The following is a 13,610-nucleotide window of genomic DNA, read 5'->3' on the forward strand; positions in this document are numbered from 1 at the left end:
CCACATTTGCCCCAACATCGTTCAATCGTTGATCGGGAGTTTTAGTAAGTTTATAAAACCAAATCAACAGATGCGATGTGTTTTTGTCATAGTTGCCGACTTTGTGACTCTGTCCTCCGGGAGGACAGGTCACGTGACAGGGGTAGGGGGGTGCATGGTGACGTCTTTGCACCACCATAACCAGGCCCCCCACTATAAAATGCCTAAATTCAACGCATTGAACAGCGAGGGGCGGGGCTTAATGATGTGATTAAGCCTCGATATTCAATGCCGTGAATTTCAGCATTTTTTAGGATCCGGAAGGGTTGCCTACTCTTCTGGGAGGACTCCCCGAAATTCAGGAGCCTCCCGGAAGTTCCGGGAGAGTAGGCAAGTATGGCTTTTGTACGATACAACATGATCGTGGGAGCGTACACACTAATGCAGTATATGACCAAACTGTCGTGAATTGTGCGACCTGCACGATAATTGTGTGTACCCAGCTTAAGAAAAGTGCAACGGTCACTCAGGACAAGGTACAGCAAAAAAATCAATTCAGTTAAATAATACTGGGAGGGTGAATAGGACAGAAAGAAAGCTGTTGTTCTTTCGTCTTACAATGGGCTTTTAAAATAACTAAAACAAACACAGGCTTAAGGAACCTGTGAATCTGCAGCTGTTGTGGAACTACAAGTCCCAGCAGGCCACTCTTGCACATCCTCTAACATTGACGAGCCACACGATGCCGGCCTCTGCTCTAAATACATCACCAATATCAGATCCCTTCACGAAAACCAGATAATCCGTTTAAAGAGGGTTCAAGAGTCTTAGGTTAGGTGTGAATCAGCCTTGTGTGTCTTTCCTGTTTAAATCCCCGGATTACTGTAACTCTCCTCACAGTCACTGGGACTCTGGAGAGGTCAGATTGGAGTGGATAGGACAAGGAGGCTGACATCTCATCGGGTCAGCCCCACATTATAGAACTACTGAATCCTTCAAGCCCACCAGACAACCTGTCTCTGAGTGGGACATATTTATAACCAACCTGCAGATTTTTAACGCAAATTAAGCACCCTGGGGGAACGCAGAGTGTCTGAAACCACAAGCTCTATGCAGCGAGTGTAAATTACCCAATGTATTAAGGGCCTATGGTTTTACTGGCTTCCTAGGACATCAATAATACGAAGTTTAAAGGAGACCACCATAGTCTGCATGCTATAACCTTTTAACTGATCAGTAAAGCGCAGTTTGGGTATTTAAATCTAGTTGACCTTTAGAGTATATCAGCTTACTGACATCGATTGCCATTAAATTATGCTTAAAGTGCCTGCAATGTGTTCAAGATACTTCGTCCCCAAAACAGGACAATAGATCATATTTGCCAACTCTCCTGGAATATCCGGGAGACGCCTGAATTCCCGGGAGACTCCTGGGAGAGCAGGCAATTCCTAGTGAAGTGGGCAACATGGGTGCCTCAATGACGCGATTCGCTGTGAATCACATCATTTTGGCCCTGCTCCCCGTGACAAAGCGTCGATTTCGTCGCAAGAGCTGACACAATTGACCGCACCCTGAACCCTCCCACCAGGCCCCCTATCCAGCATCTAACGGAGGGTCCCAACTAAAAATAGGCAAGTATGCAATATATATATCTAATAAAAAGGAACAATGTAATGGTAAATAAATCACAATATGTGTTATCAGTTATTGATAGAAGAGTATTACTAAAAGGACAATAGACAAATATATATATATATATATATATATATATATATATATATATATATATATATATATATATATATATTTATATACACATATACACATACATAATTTAGACACAAGCTTAGGATAGGTCTTTTCAAGGGATAGCAAATATTGTAGTATGTTTCTTTTTCGATACTCTGTTCTCATTTTGTTTTGGAGTTTTTTTGTCATGTGATCACACTGTAAAGATGATTTTTGGCTTAATAAATAACAATCCACCAGTTTATAAGGTGCTTTCCACCATTCTAAGAGAGGCGCGAGTAGCAAGGAGTGAAAATTAGCACAAATCGAGCTTTGTGGTTGAAAAGGTCCCTCCGCCTATACAATATCCGAGTTTAGCTTTTGCCTTGTAATTCCACGGAAAAGCATTTCCCGATGAATTTCACATTCCTGGCGGTAGGCCCGGGAACACTTTAATGCCAAATTCCACCAGGAAAACATGCAATATTTCACAGCTAAATGCAAAATAAGACTAATATTCCGTGCAACAATTTAGAAAATTGTATCAGCACTAATCAGAGTCACGTGCACTGTGATGAAAGAGTCTGAACAGTGACCCACGGAGGCCAAAATACATCTCTCTTATTCATGAGGTCAAAACAGCTGCACATGTGTCCAAATAATAACTCTACGCTTGTACTTGTTCTAACCCCATGAAAGACCGTGGGGTTGATGTAGACTATCCGAAACATTAAGACGCAAACATTCCAAATAGTTTGCACGTCACCAGCCACAATTCATGACAGCAGGAAATATAGAGAACATACAATATATTCTGATCCCGAAATTCCCACTTAACTTACCACTGCAGTTACCTGGGTGGAATAAATGAATTGATGTTTAAAACATCTATTGGATAAGTTTATCCAGCCCAGGTAACTGCAATGGTATATTAAGTGGCACTTAAAAATAATTTATTCAGAAAGGGGTCCTCTTCTTCGACTTTGAATTTTCCATTTTAAAATTCTTTTAAACTTGTCCTTCACCAGGTTTTAAAGGGATTCACTGTGTGCTCTTCAGATCTCAAAAATAAATTTGCTATAATTGTGAATAGAGACCCCCAAACCAATCAGAAACAAAAAAAGTGGAAGCTGCGCTTATAAGTCCGTGGCCGAATATTACTGGTGCAACTTATTTGAAGGCTAGAGTAGGTGGGGAATTACCTGCAGACCAGGGTTTCCTGCCCTCTGACCCTCACAATTCTGCTTCATTGGGGCAGGGGTTAGTTTTAAGAAAACCTGCATTTGGGTAGAGTTTAAAGGTAACAGTCTGCACAAGTACAAAAAGTGACACACTGCAAGGAGTTCTAAAGTTCTATTTGGGAAACTTGTGGAACTACAAGTCCTAGCATAACCTGACTAAGCTTGCTTGCTGCATCCAGATCTGTCTCTTAGGGCATGCTGGGTCTTTTAGTGCCATAATAGCTTTAGTTCCACCCGTTTCCTGAACTGGTTATAGGTGATCCAAATTAATAGGGATATATTTACACACATTCTCTAGAAGAAAATCTAAATATTTTTAAACGTGTCCTAAGACCACTTTATATATCCAAATCATAGGTATGCATGTTCTGTTACAATCATATACACCGCAAGATATCCACGTACCTCAATAAATGACTTAGCAGAGAAACGTTTGGTGTTTTAACGACAATGACTGGATGACATTCTGCCATTCTTTGCGTAATCAACTACCCCTCCACTTAATAAAACAACTTGTCACCCCAGCACCAAACAACTGGGGTCATATAACTCTGCCAGGGGGTGAGAACATGTGCGCTGGCCTCAGAGTCCATAAACTGAAGCCAGGGCCAATTTAGTGTTGTTGACACAGGAAAAAGAGGCTTTATTTGGGATATATCCTGAGTAAACAGCTCACACTTGCAGACAGATAACCTGGGAATAGTCCCTTCAGAAAACACCCCCCTGTCCTGGCAGGGAAGGGGGGGGGAAATACTGCCCCAGCACCTCCAGGGGGGGTGGAAGGGGTTAGAAGGTTGCATACCACAGAAACTACTGAATGAGTTTTAGTGAATGGCTTCAACACACATCCATTCTCCCCCAGCAGCTCTGAATGACACTGCCCGGGCTACACAATCCTAAAAAGCTATTTCCATGTCTTCAGGTGACACCAAGACTCTGACAGCTTAAAAGAACCACGTTTCATGGCTGCAGGGTATAAAAGTAAAAAAAATCCAAAACATTATCTCCTCAGCAAACCATTAAATGCATTTACCACACAACAAGTCCCTTTGTTCAGGATATTGTCCTGCAAAGCAATTATGGTCTACGGTGCAAGCGATGCAGGCAATTTAAGTTGTGTGGCAGGAGAAGGGTTAATATTTTCATTTGCAAAAAAAAAAACAAAAAAAAAAAAACACATAAATCTACAATATTCTCCAATAAAAAAAAAAAATATTATAAAGAAAACTCCTTTCAATTAACCAGACTTCATTTAAGCGAGCTGGAGCAGGAGCTTGACCCCAGACTGTAGAGAAAGTAAACATTTCATTCAGCAGAAATACCATCACCAGCACCAAATGTTAATAAGATCATCCTATTAAACACCGCTAACATTTACACAAACATGCAGAACGCCAATGACTTTCCTCCAGCGTTTGGCTAATATGAAAATGTGCAAAAAAAAATAAATTAATAATAATAATGGAAGTGACATTTCTGATCTGCAACCTCATGAGCAGGTTAGAGAAAGTCAGAGAGTAAAAACTTATTGCCATTTAAATGTTAGGAAAGATCTCAGCCATGCACTGAACAAGCCACCAATGTGTGCGACTTCTCTATACATTTATATTAATATGCACCTATAGACACAGACTTGCAGTCTGCCTGGGGTACTCAGTCATAATACAAATCCACAATACTCAGAAAACATCCAGCATAACTAAAGCACAGGGAGTTATACAATCGTTACATAGTAGCAGAATATAGAATTCAATTCTCATCCCCAAAGTTGCAGATATCAGACAGTGTAACAAATCTTGCATTATAAAGTTTATTTCTAAAGCACCCAGCAAAGGGTTAATTCTGCACACACATAAACAGCATGCACACATGTGATATACAATGCAGCAGTGTGATACAAGGGGAACATGAGCTTTGCTGCAGAGTTCAGCTGCTTTGTACATTAATAAGGATGCACAGTGTACATACATTGCTGCCTGCAGAGGATGCATTGATACTGCTAGAAGGAGATCCCTCTGCAATGAGGTCCAGTAATAATCACACATTAAGGCATTGCATGCACATGTTACATAGAGACACAGGTATTAGGAGCTGCCCTCTGCCTCTCACTGACCCCCCCAGCTGCAGAGTAATGTAGATGACAGCACTCACCATTAGCGGAGACTCCCAGGTTTGCAGAACCACTTTTAACTAACAGAGAATTGTGGACACAATCTCCAGCAGCCTCGGAGTGTTGGGCTGGCTGGGCCACACTGCTGCCTATCAGCCTCCTCTGGTAACCATTGGCTCCTGGGGTAGGGGGAGGGGAGGGGGTTTGTTCAATAGGGGTTGATGAAGCAGATGAACAATGTAAGGGAGGACCTGTGAACACACACAAAACACACACACTGATCAAAACTCAGCACATGCAACTGAAAGAGACGCACAGCTCAGCTGCCTGCGCTCCTGCCTATGTCTGCGCTCCTGGCTATGTCTGTGCATCCTGATCTCATGGCAGAACAGCTAATAGCAAATACTGATTCATTCCTCTGACATTTGTTTTTTTTTGGGGGGTGGGCTAATCATTTCCAGGGGATGAAAATTAATTTAAGAACCTCATGCCCTTTAATTTAACCCTTGGGTGCCCAAAAAAAAACAAACTTTTGGCACTCAATGCCATGATCATATTATTATTATAAATATTATATGAGGGCGAACAACGTTTTAGGGGTAAATTTACTAAGCTGCGGGTTTGAAAAATGGGAGATGTTGCCTATAGCAACCAATCAGATTCTAACTGTCATTTTGTAGAATGCACTAAATAAATGATAACTATAGGCAACATCTCCACTTTTTCAAACCCACAGTTTAGTAAATCTAGCCCTTAGACTACATCCATATGGATGAATTTTGTTTCTATTTTAAAAAAAAACCACAACCAGTGTTTTTCTCCTGTTGTGGAATCCGTGAGCGTGGAGAACTATACGTTCTCTCCGTACACATTTATGACAATCAAGTGACTGGACGTTTGAGCATTTCTTAGAACACTGAATTGTTCAAATGGAAGCTAAAGAAACGTGGCCAACACGGGGCATTATTGTTATATTTGGGATGTGTGGAAATTTTAAATTCTCTCCTGTCAAGTATTTTTGGGGTTCCTTGTTACCACTGTCCTGTTTTGCTTACTCTTGGATTGTTTAGCTACCTGCGGAGTCCCTGGTACCCAAAGGACAGGGGCTGGCTGGCATATTTTAGCCTGGGGGGGGGGGGGAGAACTCAACTCAGCAGCCTATTAGGAACATGCAGGTGGCCCAGTGAACCAGCCCAAGGTACCTCCCTATGGGACCAGCCCGGGGGACAGATGCCCCCTAACTAAAAATTATTTCCGGAGCATGTTAAAGAAATTTTAAAGCACATATGTTTTGTTTTTTTGCCTTTTAGAGATTTCCTAAAACCTGCAACATTATTAGCCCCATTTCAGTTTAAACTATTTTATGCAAAAAAAAAAATCACTTTTTTTAAATTCTGCCATCTAGATTAATATATAGCGCTGTGCGTCCTGTCATCAGCAAAACAGAGAACGTAGGAAGCAGGACTGGATACAAGACATGCAAATTGTAACAAGTGTATTACCGTAAACATGATAACACAATGCACTGAAACTAAGTAACAAGCTGGGAAAACGAGAATACAAACAACATTATATTTAAAAGTACATTTAAAAAACAAACACGCAAAGTAAAAAATACACATTGGTATTATAACACGACAAGGACTTCCCTAATGAGCAGAGGAATTATTTGGAGTAAACTGAATTGCTAGACCAAGGCTTAATGAAGACAGACATTGCTGAGCACGTGATCCGCCACTTCCCAGTAGGAGGAAAGGTTCCAGCTATGAAATTGAGGCCTTTAAACCTCTCCTGATTTAAACCTCAAATAATTCTGCCACGCACCATACTGTGACATTTCAATGCCACAAAGAGCGATTTGCATAGCTGAGTCTCGGTTTTGCATCTTCGTGGATCAATTAAAATGAATACTGTACTCACTTTCTTCTTTCAATCTCATCCCAACTCTTTATTTTTTCAGGATTTAGTTAATTGTTTACACGGTGCGTTAGGGAAATCAGGGTTTTCCAGGCCAAGTCTCTGGGTTTGGGCTGAATAGTGCACAGCTGGAATTTCAGACCTTTAAACTGCTGAGCAGGACCCATGGCTAAAAAGTGACTGACAGCTCCACCCCTCCCCGAATAAAGGAGGTTCTGCTGCTTCTAAAAACAATGGAAGCTCACATAGAAAATTGATTTCAAATCGCTCTGATAAAACCTTACTACTTATGAAGTGCACAGGTTGGTAAACAAATCGATTCCTGCTTTTGCAATCTGTGAACAGGTCCAGAAATTCCTCTTTTTTTAACAAATGTACATTTCATTTCTCTACCTAAATAGTATTTTCAGCTTCTCCATACCCATATTTTTTTATTGTATATCCAATAATATATTGCAAAGAGCAGTGATGTGCTGTAATCTATTGCATTGCCAAGGGTTATAACAAGGTACAGGAGGGAAACATTCTACAAAGGAAGAGAAGTATTAGAACACAAGGGCATGCACTGACACTGGGGGGAAGTAGGTTCAGAGGTAAACTACATCACAGAAAGGGTAGTGGATCAGTGGAATAGCCTCCCATCAGAGGTGGTAGAGGCTAATACAGTAAAGCCATTTAAACATGCTTGGGATAGACACAAGAATATCCTTACAAAGAACTTAGGATCAAATAGGGTAGGAGGTTACCGTAGGTTAACAATTAGGCAGACTAGATGGGCCAAGTGGCACTTATCTGCCGTCACATTCTATGTTTCTATCCTATCAGAAATCAGCTTCTAGCAGTCTAGTGTAGGCAGACTAATAAAAGCTATCATCATCATCACCATTTATTTATATAGCGCCACTGATTCCGCAGCGCTGTACAGAGAACTCATTCACAGCAGTCCCTGTCCCATTGGAGCTTACAGTATAAATTCCCTAACACACACAGACAGAGAGAGAGAGAGAGACTAGGGTCAATTATGATAGTAGCCAATTAACCTACTAGTTTGTTTTTGGAGTGTGGGAGGAAACCGGAGCACCCGGAGGAAACCCACGCAAACACGGTGAGAACATACAAACTCCACACAGATAAGGCCATGGTCGGGAATTAAACTCATTACCCCAGCACTGTGAGGCAGAAGCCACCGTGCTTCTCCAAGCTTTCTGATTAAATAAGCACTGTGGACTCAGCCATTTATGTGTTCATAAGGACACATCATTCACAAAAATAAAAACAGTGACGTCGTAAATAACGACTACAAAAACCCTACACAAGTGTGTGCGCCGTACTCAGGGTTGAAGATGCGTCTAGATCTGATTGAGCAGCAGATGACAACAGACGCCTTCAGTTGCGTTTAACTTGCGAACGTGTACAAAAGTAGTGAGCCATAAGTGGCACAATTCGAAGGTCTGAAGAGCTGCATTTGCTTGAATTCACTTTCTGAGCATCCGCTGTGCAAAAAAAAACAAAACATACGCTGCGCAAATGGATGTAGGAATGTGAGTAACTTTTTGCGTGTGCTCTTGCTGGGCAGACCCTGGACCTATACAAATCAGTCCACTCTGTCATCGTACAATGGGAACGGGATGGAAAGTGGCTTCTAGATTATCCCAGTGTTATTGATCTCCTGTTAGGACTCTAATCAGCGGCTGTAACAGGAGCATTTTTGGAGAAGTTAAATGGAAAAGGTAATAGATTGCCTGTAATACATGAGCATTACTGAATAGAAAATCATCTTATTGAACAGCTCCCACTGTCCGTATTTCCAAGAAATAAATACTAAAATGACAAAGACCGGGACACAATATTAAACTGGCATTTAAATATCATCTACGGCATGTGGCGATACATTGCTGTACACCATTACTTGGGATATTCATCCTGGAATTATAACGTGTTATATGAGATATTCATCTCCCATGACAAAATAATAATCAAAAAGTTCTCTGTGTTAAAGGCAGGCCAAGGGCCGGGGGAGACCAGATTTGTCCTGATTTTTATTGGCAATAGAACTTTGGTAGTTATGACACGTTTAAGGCACCTGTGTAGCAGTTTTTAGAAATTTCCCCAAATATGTGTTTCTACGGCTATTGCCAATTCCAACAAGGGTACTCCCATGGCTGAGATTTGGCCTTCTGACATTGTAAGAAAAAGGAATGTAACAATCTTGTATGTTGATCAATCTTGGCTGCTCTCGAAGAATGTCTGAGAGGCTTCTGATTTTCGGGACCCCAGGATCACCCACCCGGATTCTGGGCAGAAGCCGGGCATTAAGCCCCTCCCTGCAGTGCAATGGTACTAATCTCTGCTGTGATGTGATGGCATCACCGTGCCGCCCCTCACACCCCTCCCCGGAGGGGAGAAACTACAGGTTGGCAAATACGATGTGCAATGGACAACACAATGGCGGCGAGACAAACTTGCCAACCATTCTTAGCGTCCCTGGACAGACCCAAGATTTTCATTTGTCTATTAACCTTATTAACATCTCTTACTTACAAAGTGCTAACGTAGTATTTGGCAATAATTAACAAATGAATACATTGTAAAAGCTGGTGAGATGGCCCATTACGTTATAGCTTACAGTGTGAAGGAGATGCAGAGGATGAAACAAATCACTAGGTTACTTCTTAATTGGAATTAAACTCTGTTGGCGGGAGAGAGGACAGTCTTTATGGGGGCTCAGTTCTGAGTGGAGTTATCCTTTTATTAACCACATAGAAGAATCCTGTCAGATGTCCAGTTATGTTGTAACCAGCTATTATCTATGGATTTGCTGCCCGATTTAATGTCCCTGGTTTTTAGCACAAACAGTACCACTGCCGCTTCTCATGCTCTGTACTGTGGACACAATTCCCAGTATCATTTCATAATATATATATATATATATATATGGTATGCTATGGGCAACACCTCTACTTTTTCATTTTAGAAGGTTTGATAAATCCTAGTGTCATACCGTATCTCTTGCGCAGTCAAGTGTATTAAAATATTAACAACAATGACAAGATATGAACACGGTACGTGAGCTCTCCAGCCATTGGCTACACAAGGACAATCAGCTGCCACCGGGCCAACAAAGCCCTAATTATCGTAACAATGCAATTCTCCCTAGCTTTATATTATATTATGTAATGCGTTGTGTTACTTCCCGTTGTCTGTGGAAATCACTGTGTTCGGCTCTTTATTTTACCTGAACGCTAATGAGGATGGCTGGGAAACAGCGACACTCAATCGCCGAGTTATTGTGATTTACGTAACAAAAAAGTGGTTGGGTGAAGTGAAGTCCGTATCATGTTATGGGGCCAGATCCAGACACTTTCATTATCAGGAGATTTCACGGGAATAATATGAAAAGCAAAGAAGTAAATAGAAACCGCTTGACCCTGACGTGCGTATGTTGCGCTGAAGTCATTTACAATACTAATGAGTGTGTCCCAGGGCTGGGTCACATGGACAGGGTCGTACCTGGGTAGAAATTCACTACAAAGAGTTAAATTTCACATTAAGGAACGCGTCAGGTACAAGATGAAGTAATTGTATAGATTTTGTGGCCCTCACGGATCCTTAGTCATAGACACATAAGGCAACAGGATGGCTGTGTAAGTGGTGCTTTTAGTCATCATAGAGCTCCCTCACGCGTTTCTCCATGTGAGCTGGAGTGTGGATTCAGCACTTTCAGCATTTTTACTGTACACTTAACCACTAAACCACCACTGAATATATAGTAATTAATATAAATAACCATGGATAATACCCATGTAGAAAGAGAACTGACAGTTGCGGGGCCTGGAGGGGAGGCGGGGCCTAATAATGCAAAGGTGGAGCATTATCACCGGGCACTCCTTCAAATTTCAGTATGGGGCCCAACTATGACATGTAACACCTCTGGCCGAGTCCTTTTATACAGGTCACAGAAATGCATTGTGAATTTTAATATCCACAATAAGTCACAGTCGCAGTGTGTTACTCTGTACAAGAAGACATCAGAACCCACCAATTATAAGAGAGATATCAAGACTCACTTGACTTGATGACGCGGCCGCATCACTTGTTTTGCGATGCGGCCGTGGATAATATGAACGAAATTTGACATCCACCGGGGGGAGGGGGGCCTGGCCCAAACAGGGGTCAGACTGAGTGGCCTGGGGGACCGATGCCCCCCTGACCTCCGGCTCAGCCCGCCCCTGACTCTATGGGTTGAGTAGATATTAGAAATTGTTCTTATCTGTTGTGAAGTTCTACGGAGTCAAGTAATCCACACAGGGTAAGTCTGCATGTCTGTCACTCCTTGTCTGCCTGTTCAGTTAGGTGCACGGTACAAAATATCACATCAAAAGTCTAACTGCCAACCACTCTCTGGCGGGAGTTTTATGGATTTCATAGGCTTGTGTATAAGAGTAGTGCTCCCCATCTCAGCTCTCATATGTGATAAGGAAGAATGACGGAGAAACATATGTGACATGGGGAGAATGGCGGAGAAACATACATGACATGGGGGGAATGGCGGAGGAGCATATGTGACATATTCCTGCTCCCTACTTCCCTTAACGCTGTTTAGGAAATATTTATGGAAAATAAAAGAAACTTTGTGGGATTATTTGTCAATGGTTTTACTGCAGAATCTAAATATATATCTACGTATATTTTTAACAACGATTTAATTTTGAACACCACTTTATGGAATTTGATTCTTGGCATATATTTTTTTTTTCCAACTTTATTTCAACTACACAAAACCTCTATAAATACTCTGCCTCACGCCTCAGCCATGTCACTAGTCCCTAGCGAATTGATAGGTGAATATCGTTCAGCCACCACTATGTGTCAGCGACATTTATATTTTAAAAGAGAGATTTGAAAAGCCTGTAAGACGGATTTTATAACCTTTTTTATGTAAGCTTAAACAAGCTGTGAAAGTGCAAATAAACAGTGTTTATTTAGCACATATTATTAATATTACTTCATACGTGAGATACGTCTGGAGCTCTCTGGAAATTGCTGGATGTTATTAGAGACCCGTCAGCTCTCCTCTCTTACCAGTAAACCTCGCTAATCTTCTGCCACAGAGATCTCACAGACTTGAATGGATTCTTGCTGGATGAGGTCAGATGTTTTTTTTTTTTTTTTAAATTTCGAAGCCCAGAAACTCTATTTGTAGGTTGGCATCCAAGTAATAATGGGGCATAGCTTAGGAAGCTGGCAGAAAATGAATGGTGCATACATAGCGCATGTTACAGTCAGTGACAAGATTAAACTCAGGAATGCAGCCATGTGTGTCTGCTGTCTCACACATTATACATGTTATCCTGGCGTGATGAAGCTACAGGACACGGATGAGGGGGGGGGGGGGTCTGCTCTTTATTTTGGTGGTAGACAATGAGGACAAGAAATCTCTGTATGTATGAGCTTATAAAGGACTTCAGTCCTAGAAGGCAATTTAAATGGTTCATCCACTTTCGGAGACCCCTGGCTATTTAGCAAGCCAGCTGTGGTCCTGGGTTAAAGTCAGCCACCATTACCTACCAGTCACAGGCTTCTGACACCAGAGAGGGGAAATTTCTGTCAGACGCGGACGACTGAGCCCATACTAGTTATTCCGCTAGCTACTAGCCAGGATGGGGGATTGTGCATTATACGTGTCGGATGACTGGATGGATCGCGGATCCTATAGAACCAGCTGCTACACGGAGAACATGATAGGGTCGCCCAGCCAACCATTCTGACCGTCTGGATAACAGTGGGCATCGTGAGGATGGCACAAAGGTTTTCACCTAACAGTGGACAACCCCTTTAAACTTAAAAGTGGAATTAACTGTTCAAGGTGTTTTGCCTTCATTTACTGTTATGAATTCTGTTATATACCTCCGTAGAGTGAATGACAGTATAACCAGCTGTCAGATATATTTATCTTTGTCAACCTCTGACATCACTACTCAAATATAATACTATCTATGACTACGGTGGTCATTATAGGACATCTCTGATCCATGCCAGAGACTGGCATCGATTCTATACTTCATATTTGTTCACACGCTGCCTGAATAAAACCTAATATATCTCTGCTTCATTCCTGTCTTCCTCCATCAAATCTACCTCAGCCGACAGCACGCTATAATTCATGGGCCTCATTCACCGAAGCGCACATACTGAGCGCAACGTGTGTTTGTTTTAAAACGCACGTAAAATGCCTCTGTGTACTCCCGAACTCATCAAGGGACGGATCACGAGGTACGTGCGCTGTTGAATTCGGGTTTAGGTCAGCTGTGCTCAGGGGCAAACACAGGATTTGTAGAGGGGGGTTTCCACACCACGCCGCCAGTGGGCATGACCAGCGTGCGTGGGGGCGTGGCTATAATATTAGACAGTGCTCGGCTTCTCTCCAACTCTTCCTATCCCTATTATATACATGGGCAATGCTGCGTGGACTACTGTTAGGTGCACACAGTTCTCCCTTTTCAAGTAGAGCTTTGTGAAGCGGGAACAGGGTTCAGCCACCTCAATTATACAGTGCCCCAGGCTTGGATGGGGGGGGAGGGGTTTCCAGTCACTAGTAAACCCCCCTTGGATTGCCTATGGTGCTCTACAACACA

General features: G+C 42.1%; 1 protein-coding gene across 9 annotated transcripts in view; it reads right to left on the minus strand.

The window, feature by feature from the left end:
* Positions 1-13,610, minus strand: part of TENM4 (teneurin transmembrane protein 4) — a 1,040,112-nt gene that overhangs the window by 193,237 nt on the left and 833,265 nt on the right. For 7 of the 9 annotated variants that reach the window (XM_075198627.1, XM_075198629.1, XM_075198624.1 and 4 more), the window contains exon 8: positions 5,100-5,309. The exons of the other annotated variants lie outside the window; for them this stretch is intronic. In XM_075198627.1, coding sequence (XP_075054728.1) covers positions 5,100-5,309 — 210 coding nt within the window. The remainder of the gene's footprint in view (positions 1-5,099; positions 5,310-13,610) is intronic. 9 annotated transcript variants of the gene reach the window in all.

The sequence above is a fragment of the Mixophyes fleayi genome, chromosome 2 (genome assembly GCF_038048845.1).
Source record: "Mixophyes fleayi isolate aMixFle1 chromosome 2, aMixFle1.hap1, whole genome shotgun sequence".
Taxonomy (NCBI): domain Eukaryota; kingdom Metazoa; phylum Chordata; class Amphibia; order Anura; family Limnodynastidae; genus Mixophyes; species Mixophyes fleayi.